General features: G+C 36.7%; 4 protein-coding genes across 14 annotated transcripts; 3 read left to right on the top strand and 1 right to left on the bottom strand.

Moving 5' to 3' along the window:
• Nucleotides 1-3: 3 nt before the first annotated feature.
• On the top strand, nt 4-10,874 carry Lrr (capping protein regulator and myosin 1 linker 1 leucine rich repeat protein). Of its 2 annotated transcripts, XM_076826754.1 has the most exons (24): nt 4-192; nt 442-539; nt 640-690; nt 770-963; nt 1,058-1,235; nt 1,315-1,553; nt 1,630-1,724; nt 1,872-1,913; nt 2,215-2,402; nt 2,503-2,580; nt 2,663-2,996; nt 3,077-3,473; nt 3,564-3,882; nt 3,943-4,056; nt 4,137-4,342; nt 4,898-4,985; nt 5,064-5,288; nt 5,391-5,411; nt 5,544-5,685; nt 5,755-6,004; nt 6,092-6,870; nt 7,136-7,375; nt 7,557-7,621; nt 7,911-10,874. In XM_076826754.1, exons 1-24 carry the CDS (start codon nt 156-158, stop codon nt 8,022-8,024), a joined length of 4,494 nt encoding a protein of 1,497 aa, XP_076682869.1. In that variant the 5' UTR covers nt 4-155; the 3' UTR covers nt 8,025-10,874. The 2 variants fall into 2 exon arrangements, with proteins under 2 accessions (XP_076682869.1, XP_076682877.1); XM_076826762.1 differs by lacking the exon at nt 5,391-5,411 and having other exon boundaries at nt 5-192.
• An 870-nt stretch (nt 10,875-11,744) lies between these two features.
• On the top strand, nt 11,745-13,051 carry LOC143376817 (GEL complex subunit OPTI). The gene is made up of 4 exons (XM_076827525.1): nt 11,745-11,995; nt 12,077-12,180; nt 12,289-12,418; nt 12,498-13,051. The coding sequence occupies exons 1-4, from the start codon at nt 11,897-11,899 to the stop codon at nt 12,537-12,539; spliced, it is 375 nt and encodes a 124-aa protein (XP_076683640.1). The 5' UTR covers nt 11,745-11,896; the 3' UTR covers nt 12,540-13,051.
• Nucleotides 13,052-13,339: 288 nt separating this feature from the next.
• Nucleotides 13,340-17,127, bottom strand: Prpk (TP53 regulating kinase). Of its 10 annotated transcripts, none has more exons than XM_076827344.1 (4): nt 17,003-17,127; nt 14,137-14,335; nt 13,779-14,048; nt 13,340-13,689 (listed from the first exon to the last, which is right to left on the bottom strand). In XM_076827344.1, the coding sequence occupies exons 2-4, from the start codon at nt 14,333-14,335 to the stop codon at nt 13,442-13,444; spliced, it is 717 nt and encodes a 238-aa protein (XP_076683459.1). In that variant the 5' UTR covers nt 17,003-17,127; the 3' UTR covers nt 13,340-13,441. The 10 variants fall into 10 exon arrangements, with proteins under 10 accessions (XP_076683459.1, XP_076683452.1, XP_076683407.1 ...); XM_076827337.1 differs by having other exon boundaries at nt 16,903-17,022; XM_076827292.1 differs by lacking the exon at nt 17,003-17,127 and adding an exon at nt 15,634-15,847.
• On the top strand, nt 14,951-16,975 carry LOC143376682 (uncharacterized). The gene is made up of 2 exons (XM_076827280.1): nt 14,951-15,101; nt 15,940-16,975. The coding sequence occupies exons 1-2, from the start codon at nt 14,951-14,953 to the stop codon at nt 16,611-16,613; spliced, it is 825 nt and encodes a 274-aa protein (XP_076683395.1). The 3' UTR covers nt 16,614-16,975.
• Nucleotides 17,128-17,334: the final 207 nt, after the last annotated feature.

Genomic DNA, 17,334 nt, shown 5'->3' with positions numbered 1-17,334 from the left:
TAATATGGCGGCTATTCTGCTTTATAGTTTCGTGACATCGCCCTTTATCTTAACATTTTTTTAAAGCACGTCGCAAAAGTTCAGTCACTGGACGACAGAAAAAACAATGTCTTAAATGGGCCCGGTTATGTTTGGAAAATAAGTTAACTAGCAAAATGTCAACCAGATCGCAACTTACGAAAGATTTAAACGGTTTGTCTTGGTCTGAATGTTTACGTTCGTATCTCGGAGCTGTCATACATTCACACGATATATATTTATTTATTCAAACAGTCATTATTTTATAAAGCCTATAAAAATTCCGATAGCTACTCCTTTTACTTGGTATTGCATGCAAATTGGGTTATGACACAATTTTATAAATATTCCTGTTAGTTTCTGTGCAATTTCGCGTTGCGGTACATCGGATACGGCCTTTTATAAATTATTCATTCTTTGTAGAATCGGTGAAAGCATTACTCGGCAAGCATGTGAAAATATTATTGAAGAACGTTGTAAAATTGGAAACAAAGCAGGATAAACAGGAAAACCGTGTTCTAGTAAGTAACTACTATAATGTTAAGGGTCCTTTGAATAACAATATTTTTAACGCTGTTTAGAACGGTACATTAACACGATTATGTATTTTAAAAATTCAAGGTTTTTTCACCATGTCGTCTGTTTCTTTTAACGGCCAAAGTACCCACAAGGGTAAGATGGATGTTTGTTTTTAGTATTGATTGTAGATAAGATTGCATGATCGCTTTATTAATCGTGTATTAATTTACAGATCGACTGCCATTTCCATTACTTAGAAATAACATCTATAGAATCGAAAAGAGCGAATCAGTTGTCTTTAACTGTCGGAGAAAGATATTACAATTTTACTACTACAGGAGCAGGCGCAGATACTACAGAGGTAGATGCAATGATCGAGGCCTTACATACTGCAATTCGAAACATCTTTCCCACTGTACCGTTAAAGTACGCATTCACTTCTTTGTTATGAATTGGATTTAATGTTTGTTACCTTAGAATTGATATTAATACGGCATTAATGATGCAATTCTTTTCGCAGTTATATTATAAGAAAGATAGAAGTAATACCTGCTAGTAGATTGCAAAGTATAAGAGGTAGCGAGTTAGCTAGGAGTACAGAAGCGACAAGACACACAGGACCGTGCGGTGGGTTCTCAACCCAATATGCGTGCATGTGCGATTTACACGGCGTACCGTACAGAGAAGAAGTTGCCTGGGTAATATTCTTAACGAATATAAAAAGTAATGTAGTACTATTGTGGCTGAGATTTTATTGAAGGAGGTATGAATTTTTAGGATGTTGATACAATATACCTCTCTCACGACACAAGGGAATTAAATTTAAGAGATTTTGATCATTTAGATCAAAAAGATTTGGTGCCAATTATTTCTGCCTTGGAATATAACACTTGGTTTACGAAACTGAGAGCATCACATCTTAAATTAAGTCACGAACCTTTGGAAAGATTGTTACACGTTATGCGCAGATCTCTTTCTATTCAGGAACTTTATTTAGACAATCTTGGAATCAAGTGGTAAAAGTCGATGGTCGCATAAATATTATGAAAGTAATTTTAGTTTCGAAACATTGACAAATGATTTGTTTTTCAGGGATTTTGCGCACAAACTATCATTAGCTCTAATTTCTAATGCTAATACAATGTTGCAAACTATTGATCTTTCGTATAACACGATCGAAGATAAAGGCAAGTGTTGGCTATTAAGAGTTATGATTTTGTAAACGTTGTGCTTCTCCCTAGTAGGTCCGCGCGATGTCTTCAATTTTTCTTTCGTTAGTCACTCTCTAAAACTCTAAATGTATCCCAATACAATTTTTTTTTATATTTTTGTAGGAGTCTCTAGCTTGTGTGGGATAATTGCCAAGTTAATGCAAGGTGTGCAAATAACCATTACTACTTCCACTCTCTATTATTAGTGCCTTTTATTTAAGTTGCTCCTTATCCTTTCATATTTAAAAGTACAACCCTTCATTTACAATTGTAGTATTCTTTCCCAAAAAGAATGTAAAAAGTATTATTAGCTACTCTCCTATCACGTGTACATAACATTGTATGTTATATTGTACCTAGTCTAACATAAATATCATTAGTCATCATCAGCCATTAGTTTAATGAGTTGAAGCAATAAATAGGCACTTTAATTAATAGCATAACTTATGATGATATCATTTTTAAGGAGGTGCACATTTAAGCGGACCTATCGGAAAGTTACCTAAGGGCTTACAGAAATTAAATTTAGCACATTGTGGACTAACAGGAAAAGGAATAAGTCAAATTGCACATGCACTGAGTTTAAATAGAAGCATGCCAACTAGTTTGCAATATTTGAATCTTTCAGGAAACTGTTTAAAAGACGACATCAATGTAAGCCTCCTATTCAAAAATGCAAGATTTAATATAATAATTTAATGCAAGTAGTAACTCCGAATGAATCGTTTATAACACGAGTATTAATCAATTACAGAATCTGTGCAATTTCTTGGCACAACCGAATAGCCTAACTCATTTAGATCTAAGTGGTACAGATACTACGCTAGAATGTGTAAGTATGTCTTTAACTTTGTCTACGGGGAATCCCAAGGTTACGAATAAGCAGCGTTACATTTCGCCTTTATCTTATTCAGCTGTTTGGTGCTTTACTACGGGGTTGTGCAACTAATCTAGTCCATTTAAATGTTGCTCGCAACTCTTTTTCAAGCAAAAAGACCAAAGAAATACCTCCCAGCTTTAAGCAGTTCTTTACAGCTACACTTTCGTTAAAGTACTTAAATATATCTTCCTGCAAATTACCACTAGAAGCATTGAAGCACTTATTACTCGGCTTGGCATGCAATGAAAGCACAGTCGGCTTAGAGCTCGATATGAGTGGTAACAATTTGGGCTCCATGGGTGCTCATGTGCTCGAGTCTTGCATTCATGGCGTACGTTGCATAGCATCGTTGGACATTTCGGACAGCAGTACGTATATGTTCTACGATAGGGAAAGAATTGTTATTTTAAAAGTCCCTGAAATCTATGCTCTACTTTATTCTTTATAGATATGGATGTTGATCTAGCGCAAGTAATAACTGCGATAGGGAAGAACAAGTCCATTAAGCAATTGTATATGGGTCGTAACACTGTTAGTATGAAAAGCAAGCATATTGCTATCGTAATGGATGCCCTTGTGCAAATGCTTCAAGAAGACGATTGCGTTTTGCAAGCATTACATTTACCAGATTCCCGACTGAAGTCTGATCTTTACAATCTTATTAATGCCCTCGGTAGTAATACGTGTCTTCATACTTTAGATATTAGTGGTAACCAGATTGGAGACCCCGGTGCAAGATTGTTAGCAAAAGCACTACAAATTAACAATCATTTGAGGACCATTATTTACGATAAAAATAACATTACACTCCAGGGTTATGCAGACATTGTTCACGCTTTAGAGAAGTATGCTTATTCTTCGTATTAATAACGTAAAGTAAGCTAATGTTGTCTAAGGCGCAGATGTCGCACAGCTTATATTTTCTAAACTCATAGGAATTGTAGCGTGAGACACATGCCGTTTCCAATTTACGATCTGCAGCCCTGCATGAAAACTTCCGCTGAGAAAACTGAGCAATTGGCGAAAAAGATACAAGATCTATTGCAAAGAAACGTTACACCCTGCAAATATAGTCACGGACAAGCCTTCAGACTGCAACAAGGATTTTTACTAAGCTCTACGCAACAAATGGTAGACAGGCTTGTTGTACAAACTCAAGATACTATCAAGGCTATCGCCGCAGAGAGCTGTGATGCTAACAACGACATTAATTATGCGACTGGACTTATACAAGACGCGGACAATTCGAAGCAGGTATAGGAAACTGAATATAAACGAACTCGGAATGTAACTTTACGAAAGTAATATTTGCAGCTCCTTCCGAGGTTGCACGAAGTTCTTCAGCGGCGTGATGAAAATAACCCAATTGAATTGAAGCTACACGATATGGCAAACGAACTTCACAAAGTTGTAACCATGTATTTACAGGTACATAATTTATAATTCAATATTCACTATTATTACTGGCTACGTAATAATGAATGTAAAATGCTTCGATCCGAATGTAGGATTCTTTAGACGCTATGATAAAGTGTGCAAATGATCAGTGCCCTACGATACTTTCGCAAACAGTATTCAAGGGAGATGAAAGCGAATCAGTTGCAGTGGAAGACGATCTACGTAACAGTTGCAAAGAAAAAAATCAGATCAGTAGCGAATTCATACATACTACTATTACAGAGCAAGCTGGTGCAGACATAGTCAACAGAGTCAAGTACGAGCTATATTATTTATTAATGTTCAATACATATATATACAGTGGCGGACGAAAGAAAGTTTACGACTTTTAAAATCGCATAACTCTGTTAGAATTAGTCCAAACGACATGAGGTTTCTTTGAGAAGCTAGAATGATTAGTTTGCTAAGTGACGTGTTTCGTCATTTTGAAAAAAAAATGCAATTAGTCAGATTACCAAAAAGAATAGTAAATGTCGCGAAATTCACGAAATCAGCAATTTTCGACCTTATTCTGAGATCTTTAAGCGTATATAGCTCAGAGCAACGTTAACCGATTTTGATGAAATTTTAGGCACGTATATAAGTTACTTCAATCTGCAAACGGATTTTTTGAATTTTTATTACAGGCTCAGAAAAAAAAGGTTAAAAAACGACATTTACTATTCTTTTTGCTAATCCTTCCAGCTACTCAAAAAAACCTCATGTCGTTTGGACCAATTCTAATAAAGTTATGCGATTTTAAAAGTTGTAAACTTTCTTTCGTCCGCCACTGTATGTGTCGAATTAATAAATGAAACCTTTTTTTTTATAGCGAATTAAATTTAGCTGTCGCTGCACACGTATCTGACAGAATAACAGATGAAGTAATCGAATCACTATCAAGAAGTTACAAAAACTTGGTATGCACAATATATATTGTATATAATAGCGGTTTAAGCTACGGGACAGTTTTGTAACTTTTATATGAATATTTTTAGATTGGTGATTGCGATAGCAGAACACGAAGTAGCACACCAGACGTGTTGAGGCCTAGTGCTGGCTCAATGAGTAGTGGAAGCGTCATAGGTGTTACAAGTACAGTAGGTATATCGACAGCATTACCCATTGGTAGAACTAGTCTCGCTTCAGAAGATGATTGCCCACCTGAACCTTATTCGCTAGTAAATTCTATTGGTCCATGTTCTACCGATCAATCGCCAATGGTGAGTAAACATAAATTTTTACATACAGATTTGATCTGTACATACGTCATATTAATGGTTACTATAGAGTAACTACAATGCAATGCTTTCATGTCTGTCTAGAAATTGGATTATTTAAATCTTGTAAGTACAGTTAAATATACATGTAATTAAAATAGCGTTCACTCATCATTTCAATTTTCCATGATATTTCAGAACATGATACTTGAATATGTATATCTCAATATGTAACATTGACAATTATTTTATGCTTAGGCTACGCCGCACCTGTCAAATAAACGTAAAAGTTTACACGGAAGGAAATTACGACCTAAATCAGTAGTTGATTCTGTTGAAGGACTTTCTGCCGATGACATTCCTGACCTACTACCATCATTGCCGAAAAGTCAAGCAGAAGGTTCATACTTTTTTAACATGTACATGTCATACATTTATAATTTTTTTAATTGATTAATGTATTCTTCAGCCATTTCAGAAACAGAACATTCTTTAACAGAATCACTAGATTCTGTTTCGGAATTACCTAATACTGTGGGTCAACAGCTGCAACATTTAGTAAAATCTAGACCTCGCAGAACAAAAACCAGAGCGCCTACAAGACCAATGTTGAGACCCGATCAGCCAGTCGATGGTCTAGCCCTTGGAGAGGGCCTCGATGTATTCTTCCGACCAACTACACCGACAACTCCTCTTATATCTCCAACAAGTGATGATAGGTATGACGTATTATTATAAAAATGCGACTGATAATACTTTAACATAAATCATGTTCGTTAATCCTTTCTGTTCTTATGAAACTGTAGCTCCCTGCATACATTTCCAACCGATGGTAGCCCAAATCTATCTCTTACAAGTCACAAGAGTATTCCACCAGACATGGACAAGAAACCAGGGTGCAGTTCTCCAATGTTAAAAACGCTTCTCGAGCCTGCACCACGATCACGGTCCAGTGATAATTTGGAGAAGTTTTCTCCCCTCGTCGGTAGGAGATCTCAAGGTGATTCACCATTAACTGCATCCCCATTAGCTCGACGGAACACGACCGATAACGCTCAGAATCATGAAAGAATTGTTGAGAAATCGGATAGTAATAAAGACATAAGTAGTAGCGTCGGTAATTCTGCCGACATCTCTAAACGTAGCACGTTACCAATCACTGGGTCTGGTATAAGTTCACGTAGTTTGCGGGATTCAGATGAAAATGGTAAAATGTTACAACTAACAACTGCTGCGAATTCTTCAGATAGGGATGTATCGCTTGCAACGTCTGTTCCTAAAGATTACGAAACCAGAAAAAGCTTGACGAAGAAGTCTGCAATGGAAGTGGATAAGTCCGCGAGCCAGCCTTTGCCTTCTCTTAAACTAAGGTCGACAGGCTTTGATCTCCGGAGCCCGACGAATGGCAGCGGTACAAAGAGTAACTCGGAATCATCAAAGTCTCCAGTATTAAAGCCTCTAACCAAAGGGAATGGCTCCACTAACGACGGGAAAACTAACGGTGCTCTTTCGAAAACCAAACTAACTCCACCCGCAACAGCTCCAAAGCCGAGACCTTGGAGTATGGCCGCTGATAGAAAATCTGGTAAGCTTAATGAGATCTAAAAGAAATAACACCTTCACTGTCCATTAGAAAGTCTTCTGATTGCATACGAACGGCATGAGGGGTACAAATAAAAGATTGTAAACACTTTGCGATGATGAGCAAACTATGAGGCAATTAGTGATAAATTCTTTAGACCTTTAGAGTAAATTAGTAGTTAATTGCTTATACTAATTATACTACATCAATGTCTATTCTATATTTATTATTACAGCTTCGTTATACCATATTTCGTTTAATTTTATAGGCGAATTTAATTTATTAAGCGATGGTTCTAGTCCAAATACTTCAGCAGGAAATACGCCTGATTCTGGCGATGCTCTCGACGAATCAACAGATAGCGGCGTGAGTGGGCCCGCTTCTTTGCCACCAACTTTATCAGCAAGTAGTACTGCTAGTTCTTTAAGTAATACGAGTGTAGAGAAAAGATCTGTCAGGGAATTGGCAGCTAGCTTAAACAAGGGTAAAACGGAAAGGAAAGAGAACGGTAAGCCGAACACATGTCTTATTTCTCGTTGCATGCTCCGTGTACATAGTAACCTGGCATACACTATAAAAATCACGCATCACTTTCCATTAAGCATAAGTTCCTCTTTAATTTCAAGTATATCGCAAATATGCATGTTGAATCTCTAAATTAAGAAGCCTTGCTGTACATATTATTTTAGAGCATACCGCACCTGCAGCATGGAGGTCGGTGCTTCCACGATCTAGCAACCAACCAGATACCAAGGTACTTCATGTAACGTTTCTTTTTGTTTCCCATTTTTTATATATATATATATATTAATCAATAGGGATATAAAACTTAACTTTCCCATAACCTTTTGTAAGTGCTTAAAAGATTTATTTGCGCTTGAAATCCATTAATATGAATTAATAATTTCCATTTTAATCGATACAATCTACCTGTTGCTGGCGTAACACATAAAGAGATCGTTGTAAAATTAATTGTCCATGGCGTATTTATCCCTTCGGCTGTATTAGAATCGTATACACATAATAGACTGCTACACTTTCAGGTAACGGAAGTGCCGAAAACGGTTGAAGAGACTCGTACGAGTTCCAAACTTCGACGCACTTCATTTTTACGTGATTCAAATTTTAACTATAATAACGACGTAGTTGACGTTTGACTGTGACTTAACACAGTAGTAACTTGACGGTCAGTGCGAGTGACTGGGTTTCTCCACGGGACACCTTTTGTCGGAATATTTTATACTGGGCACAAAGCATGCAAAACGACACGTTTGTATTTGTGCCATATGAAGTCAAACGCGGGGGCAAGTACTAACACGATAGTAGGGTCGGGGTACTGCGGGAGTCTCTATAGAAGACATTAATGTATCGTTAAGGTGGCATTGAAAATCTTATTATAATTTTTGTTTTTTATAAACCTGTAGTTTCACTGCAGCTATTATCTTAACTTAACAGTAAGTGTCTATATTTAATGTACTAAAATCGTTTATTATTTTAATTGTACCGAGTTAAGACACTCGACACTTCCACGGAGAATATATTTTATGCTTATACATTCCTTCGGATTCTTAGAGAAAGGTCTGTTTGATATTTGCGATGATATTACTTGAATGATGAGTCACGTTATGTTTGTTTTAAAATTTATATATTTATATATTGTTTTGCGTGTACATTGAAAGTAATAGACTATCTAAAGTAGATCATAAATTACATGATTTTAATTATTTTAAATATATTACTGTTGTCCGATTATATAATAGATCAGTGAAATCTACTATTATACTATACAACACAGATTTATTCAAATTATTTAAACGAACTTTGAATGTCTTCCGAAATGAATTCTTTTTTAAACTTTTGTAACGCCTATCTTGATCTATGTTCTACAAAACCTACTGTAATAGGCCTGTGATGATTAAACAGTGCAAAGTTTTCTTTAAGCCTTGCCGTATTAGTGTTCTGAATTCTTCATTTTTGTTTTCCACTCGGTTCTTATCGTATTCCAATTTTTTAAAATAACTTTTCTAAAAACTGCCTGTAAAATAATGAAATTTACAATTGGAATTGAGGAGTGCACAAAACCAAACTCTAAGAATCATAAAATGTATGCAGTGTGCCATATAATGTTATAGAAATTAACGAATGTCTTTGTTGTCCATATAATAGGGACGAGTTTAAATTAAGTTTTATAGCAGAAGTATAATATAATCGGCGACTGGACTGCTGTTTTTTTATATATATATATATATATATATATATATAAAAAAGTTTGTTTCACGCACTGACATTATCCTATATACGGTGTATGTGTTGCATAATGTGTATATATATATCCTATACATGGTGTATGTATATATATACACATTATGCAACACATACACCGTATATAGGATAATGTCAGTGCGTGAAACAAACTTTTAACTGAAATAAGTAGAGAAGAAACGAAAACATTATTGGCAACTATTGTATTTCAAGAATTTCTTTGCAATATTTGTAAGTTACATTTACTATTTTATACGTTGTTAAAGATATACCGTAATTGAAGATAATTTACTAAAGTCTTTCTGCCACGCGCGTCCTCTTTCAAAGGGAGCAGCTTTTTTACGAATATTTTTTTGTATTATATGAAAACATTACGAAATATAGATGTAACGATCCAACTTATACAAGTGTATTGAGAACTAGTTTTTTGATAGCAAAGGACCTATGTACATACGTATGTATAAAAAGTTTCGCATAGGTAAATTAACCATAATTACAGTTACAGTTCTTATAGTCAAATAAGTATTCAAACATCTATCTCATCTCCAATATGTAACAATAAGCGTAAATAGCGGGAAAAAAAAATATATATATATATATATATCCTTTTGCATACAGATATTTAAGAACATGTGCTCCATAACGATATAGCATATTACCCTGAGAATATTCTTTCCATAATACAATTAAAGCAGCTAGGAGAAAAGTATAATTGCTACATCACTGTATCAGATCCGGGATGTGTCCAATGCACTAATCTTTATACCTAAACTCATAACTGTTGTGTAGATTGAACGCACGGTCCAACGATCGGCTCTTCAGACGTATCTCTCCGTAAGCGACAAATCATTCTAAATCTACCTAACTGCGAATTAAATTCATAAAGCTTTCGTCAAATCGTATGCCCTATTAAATCAATTTATAAAACTTTGCATATAGCGCGAACAAATCAGTATCGCAGAAGATAGCTAATCATGAAGTTACTTAACGATTGTATGTTTCAAATAATGGTTACGCACTTGTAATCTAATTACTCCAGTGGTAAAATAGTACTTGCAAACGTGTATGTACTTGTACGTTTACATAAGTGCATACAGTTAACGCTCTGTATACATACTATGTCGCAGGTGGTTTTTTTTTAAATATACAGATGCATGAGAATTTATTGTCTCTACAAAACAATATCATTATATGAAGTTAACGAGTGTAGTATAAAGATCGAAATTTAGTGTATTGTGCCAAAAACGTAATCTACGTGAAATACTTAAATTCCAATTTAAATGTTTATTTCATTGCTGAAACATTGCGAACCCCCAGAAATATAGTTCTTTCACGTTATTTATGTATTACAATATTCTCTTTAACTTAACAGTTCAATGTGAATCGTGACTCTGTGTACTGAAAAAGATCATCTGTAATAGACAATATTTTAGCATGTAAATATATTGAATGTGTCTGCAGTATGTATGTGCCGAGTGCGTGATATAATATTTATACATGTATTCTAACTTTCTCTAATACATTCCTGTATTTACATCTATTATATATATATATACATATGTTGTATAATTGGACACGTCTCAAAATCTGCTATTGATTTTGTTATGTACGTATCGCCATCTATTATATTACTCAATGTAAACGAATACAAACTGGTATCAGTATTTGCAGCAGATTTCGATACGTGGCTTATTAACCATGCAATATAATTCGCTAGTAAATAAAGACTCCTATTATATACATGACATTCATAGTTCTTTCTAATATGTATGTTGACGATCCTATGCATTCAAATGATTTTTTTTATAATTCAGTTTCAAGGAATACAGTAATCAGGCGCTGCAAGAACATGCAATACTTTAGTATCCACCCTTTGACTACTTTTATAAATTATGAATCTTAAAAGTAAAACTTAGGGATGGGTTCAAAGTTAATTTTTAAATTCTCGAAATCCGGAACTTTTAAGGCTTCGAGACTCTCGAAGCTTTTGAAGCTTGAAATGCTGATTCTATTTTGTAAAAACAGAATATCTTGATTTAAGAATTGAAGTCAATAAATTTTTAGTATTACTCTCTATTGACTTGAAGAAAATTAAAGAAAATACAAACAAAAATATAGCAATAAATAAAATTCTTTATTCATCGATTTTACGCACTTTCTTATCTGGGTTTCGAGAGTTTCGAATAACGAGAAAAAGTGCAAACTTTCGAATACTCGAAACTCGAATCTTTTTTTGGGTTTCGAGAAGTCTCGAGGTTTCGACACTTCGAGAAGACCCATTCCTAGCAAACCTAAATAATCGAATAAAATATTATGTTATTATTGCAGGAGTAAATTACACTGAAAGGAACAACTCTATGGTCTCTGTTGTATGTATTTTCAACTTTTTTTTTAATTTTAATTCATTTCTTTCAATATATTTCTTACATTTATTATAAACTGGCGTCAGAATTCAATGGCGCTAAATGCAATAATAGAATCAAATACTCTCACGAGTATATTTTAATCAATAATATACACGGTAAACAATATTTCTTTGGCTAAGTTAAAACAAAAATCGTAAACACGTCATCGGACCGCGATTAGTGCGCGTGCGTGAAAAATTGTATGGAATCTGGCACATTTCCATAATTCAAGAGTTGGAAGAGAGGCATAGCTATCGAAAGGCTGGGTTTAAGGGAATGAGGTGGGAATGGTATCTTTTATCTAGGAAATGTTAATGAATTTTATCGTGCAATTCATGCCGTTAAGTTGAGGAGGCGTAGAAATGTCGCGCTCAAAGTCTGAAAAGATCGGGAACGGTGGTAAATGTGAATCAAGTGTTTGGACACGTGCGATAACAGCGAACTCCGAATGGCCGGATAAAGTAAACATAACCGCAATCTATTTAATTAAGCTTTCCTTTTTTACTTATCTTCATTTCCAAATCCGTCGCTTGTCCTTACAGGAAGAGTTTCTTGACGTAATATATTGGGCTAGGCAAGCAATTGGAATTATTGTTGGTATAGGATGGGGCCTCATACCTTTAAAAGGTTTTATAGCTCTATTACTGTAAGTCTTAATCCTTATTGCTACGTCAAAGCACGTTGAGTACCTTATAATTGTACAATTAGCATTACGTATTTCAATTCTGCCGCTAAACTGTCTTTCACGTTTCAGATTTGTACTAGTTAATGCAGGCGTTACGTACCTATACTTTAGCAATTTTCAACAAATAGACGAAGAGGAGTTTGGCGGCGTATGGGAATTAACTAAGGAAGGTTTCATGACGTCGTTCGCCGGTTTCTTGGTAATTTAAAGTCTTTTAACATCGCTGGACTTGAACGTTCAATTTATTGTAGCTTTCTCAATGAAATTATTGTACGCAGGTTACTTGGATCATTATATATACGGGGTTGCATTTTGACTGATAGTTTTCTATCATGCGGAAGCGGTGATGTGACTGATACAAGCATAAATACATATGTTATTTTTCAAGGACCGAGCGCTACACACGTACATACAATTTATATTGTAAACATTTTCGACGGACGTCACTTCTCACATGGTTTTCTTACGCTTCAAATTCGCAGCATATTCAATGACCATGCAAAGCGATATTTCCCTCGTGAGATATTTACCTGCATAATATGTAATTCAACATTGTTATACAAGAAATGTCGATCCATTTAAAAGTTATTTATCCGTGCAGAAACTTTCATGATACATTTCAGGGATCAGTTATCCGTCGCTAGAGATAATTTGTTGGAACGCGTGGATTGTTTTAATTTCAGACATGTTTCCTTTGTATACGTACCATCACTTCTGTAGAAAATGAGTGAATGTAAATGTTGTAAACTATCGCTATAGAGTTGCATATTGCGTATGCCAAATCAGATTATATACAGATAATTAATATAAATAAACATTTTAAATAATCAAATTGCTCAATATTTGGTCGAGTTTAACATTTTACTTACTACAGGCAAGACTTTCGTGCTCAATATCTTTTTCCTCTTATTGGCACACTTAACGACGAATGATTAATTATTTCAACCAATGCCTACAGGTACAAGGTAGTTACATAGAAATAGAATTAGAGCATGATAATAACATTTCCTTGGTAATTAAATTTCTATTTAAATAATAAATAATACGATGAAAAACCTTAACTTATGGGATGCTGCGCACGAAGTTGTCAGTGTTTCGACAGAAATAATCTAAGACGAAAGAAATTGAATAAGAACGTTTATTTAAGTGTATTTACTTGTATAAGTTATCAGAAGTATGTTAATAAAACGTGTTTAATACATTCGTAAAAAACATATCGAGATCATCCGATCATTAATCGTTTCCGCCCTCGTGACTGTACTTCCTTGTATTTGGAGACAACTTCTTTACACTGTTTTTTATTCGTATAGCATTTCTGATACGCGTCAAATATTTCGGAGAATAACGAAGGTACTTCCGAGTGCGCGCTGAGCAGCGATCGTTCAAGCACGTACAAGTCGACCGCTTTATCTTCCACGCTCGACTCTACGCGAGCCAATCCAAAGTCTATCATAACGAAATTGTTTGCCGCTGCGAACAAAAAACGAGCAAGCAAATTCGACGAAACGACTATTAAGCCAATAATAGATTATAATAATCGAATTACAGCTGTTGCATACCGTCACACTTTTCAATGTCCGACTCCTGATCGAGATTTCGCAAGAGTACATTCGAGGTAGTTAAATCGCCGTGAATTATATTTCTGGAATGTAATTTGGCAATGAGCGTGCCTAATCCACGTGCTATAAAATTTAACGAATCGTCCAGGCCTAACCCTTTCGAAACTTGTTTGTCTATAAAATCTTTTAGCACTATTGCATCCTCGATGTATTCCATGTAGATGCACCGTCGCTCTAGATGCGCCAAGTATATAGCCGGCGTTACTACTCCTTAATACGAAACGCAAGGATAAACATAATCTGGCCATTATTATGGTTGTACTCAACGACGTAGTTATATCGAAGCGTGTTATTTCACCTGCAGCTTTAGCGCGTACCATAGCGCGACATTCGGCTTTCATTCGATCTTTCGTGATACGGGTGTCTAGATCTACGTGCCTATACTTCTTTTCAAATCTCTCTTTTATTAACGCTGGCCTTCCCAAATAGACTCCCTTATACACGCGCGCCTCAGCTCCCTGCGCTATCAATTCGAATCCATTCATGTCGTTCAACATCTGGAATATATAATCTTTCTTTAACTACACTGTCACAGGTTAAGTTTATATTTAGCAGTACTACATACTGATCTTCAATGGTTCGTATGACATTCTATTAATCGTTCAACTTCGATGGGACAATCTATTCTGGTGGAATCGAGACGTATCGGCGATATCAGTATAAAAAACTATGCAAGGTTTACAAAGATAATATAAATCACTCGCCCTGTACTATTGTTTAAAGGAAAGTGTTTGCTAGTTTTGTAAACGACGGCGAGAGTTAAGAAGAATAATTACAGTTTTTGGAAATCGGAAAATTTTTGCGCGATTGGAATGTTTGTCAACAAGAGGTATTCAACTGTTATCGTTGTGATGTGGAATGGGTGCATAAGGTGCGTGTATGCTGCTGGCTTGTGGGAAAGGATAGATGAAGTTGCTCGCGCTAGCAAGGGCAAGATGAGGGCGAAACGCGAATCGATCGTTACCCGAGAGCGTCCTGCGCGCTAATCGCTATCCCAGCGCTAGTATTCGCCCGTACTTTGTTCCCATCGGATTGACAAGCTAATACCGCGTCCTCTTGTCCCGTTATAATTACCAAAAATAAATAATCACTTTTCCGGCTGGCCGGCAACTATGAGGGACGAAGTGAAAATGGACGCGAATCGGCTAATCGCCGAAGTTTATAAGCGGCCAGCGCTTTGGAACCAAAGGCATATCTCTTATCACAATCGCGAGGTGACGAACCGCGTTTGGATGGAGATTGCATCGATATTCAAGTTGCCCAGTAGGTGCATTGTCGAAATCGTTTACCATACATGTCTATGTCGTTCGCGCGCGAATTTTCGCGATTCGTTATAACCAACAAGAATTTATATCTCTTTTTTAATAGAACATACATCCCAAGCATGGATTATTAAATCGCCGTTATAACAGAATAATTGCAACTTTTCTTTCTGTTGTACTTTTATATTTAAACGATATCCAGCATGGTTATTGCACACTTGTTTAGAGATTAATAATGTGTAAAATATTCATGTTGTTATTTTAAAAGGCCTGTTAGTTACCATGCAACTTCTGTTTAATCGCTACATGGAAATAACGTAGACACATTTAGAGGATCTGAATACTACTTGCTATCATTCTCATTATTTTCACAATATTTTGACATCGTACGTACTCGCACGTATGAACAGCGATTCAGATAACCTCACTTTTCCGTGATGTCATGCTACCGTGTGTCGTATAATGTTAAGTAAATTTCCGCACTCGATCTGATGTAAAAACTGCACAGCCATGCGATATTTAGCTCTACGAACCATTGGTGACTAACAATTTGTCGGCATTTGTAGCGTTACTCGACGGAAAGATTTAAATTGCAAGTAGAAGTTGCTTCTCGTCAAAACGCATGCGCGTAAGCACCAACTGTCGCGTCTACGAAGTATCTTCCGTCCCCTTTAAATATATATCAGTCAAATTCATCAGTCAGTAAATTCACTACTGTTGACATAGATATGTTAGCACACATGCTTTTACCTAACTTACAAGTTGGATATAAAATCGTCGAAACACCAGATCGTAGGTTCATAGTCGAGCAAATTGTTTTCACTGTTTTTTTTTTGCAGAACCGGTATTAAAAGCAAAATGGAAAGGTTTACGTGACACGTTTCGGGCCGAATTAAAGAAGGACCAAGTTTATCGGAAAAGTAAATTTCATCGAAACAGGCCGGTATGGATACATTTCAAGAGCTTGCAGTTCTTGAAAGAGCAAATGTTACCCCGCCCCCCGATCTGGGAGCGGAGCAATTCCTGCCAAGACGACGATCGGATACCGAGCGAGGGTGACAGCGATGGAGGGCTGTTGCAGAACGGTTCGTCGGTAATGATCAGGAACGCCGACGAGCGAGGCATGCTTCCGAATCATCTACTGTCGATAAGCGGCGATAACGGATTGAAGATCGACAGCGTGAATCACATAGACGTGAAGCAGGAGCCCGAAGAGAGCTTCGACAATCTCGAGTTCCAGAGTGTTTCCGACAATCTCACGGAGAACGAGATGATGTTGCAAAACATCTCCCCCGAGCAGGTGCTAATGGGCGACAATGACACTGGCATTGGTCTCACGGTAGATCCATTGGAAGGCAATCGTTTCGACGATAATTACTATTTCCTTATGAGCCTCTTGCCCCATATAAGAACATTGCCCGCCGATAGAAGAATGCTGCTTAGGATGCAGATGCAGGAACTGGTTTACAAAGAGGTTTACAAGAAAAGCTCAGAGAATGTTACAAGCGCGTAAAACGCCACCGAATGTATATGAATATTTTTAACAAAGATTAATATCCGCACGCGCGTTTCGGGGCTGATTAAATATTTGCCGAAGCGATCGTCTCTCGCGTTCCATTCTATTTGAATTGCGGTTCTTGTACAAGGGGTTATTAACGTTCGTTCATGAAAGCCGACCGGCGGATCGATAGATCCAGGGATGTATGAAAAAAACAGACGAAAAAAAAAAGCAGTAATACTCTTAACCGATTTAACCTAAGTCGTTACTCCGTAGATTGAGAGACACTGGTGCTTTCTCGTACCTGCGGGTACGACCGTGATGTTTAGTTGTGGTGGTTGTACGTAAGTATAGTAAACGTATCGTGTATTCACGAGCATTCCTGTTCCGTTGCGCATGCGTACCTGCCACGGCTCCTCTCGGCTGATCGTTTCGTCCGTTTTCGCGTTACGATTCGGTTGTGCTTTCGTTTAGTCCGCTCGCGATTGCCACACCACGGTTGTGCGCCCAGTGCGTCCGTAGCCTCGAATTCAATTCCGTTTATTCGGCTGCCCGCTGCACTGCTCCTGCAGTCATACACCTGTCCCCGCGGCATTAGACATTTAGACGGACAAGTTTTATTGTGTAAGGTTCTCTGTGCGCCCCGCGTCTACTACCTGATCCCTGGCTTGGTGTACACAGGTGTTTTACTTCGTGTGACAGCTAGAAAGGTGCATCTGCCTCGGGTTCATTTTCT

The sequence above is a fragment of the Andrena cerasifolii genome, chromosome 1 (genome assembly GCF_050908995.1).
Source record: "Andrena cerasifolii isolate SP2316 chromosome 1, iyAndCera1_principal, whole genome shotgun sequence".
Lineage (NCBI taxonomy): Eukaryota > Metazoa > Arthropoda > Insecta > Hymenoptera > Andrenidae > Andrena > Andrena cerasifolii.
This window is presented reverse-complemented; position numbering and strand designations above follow the sequence as displayed.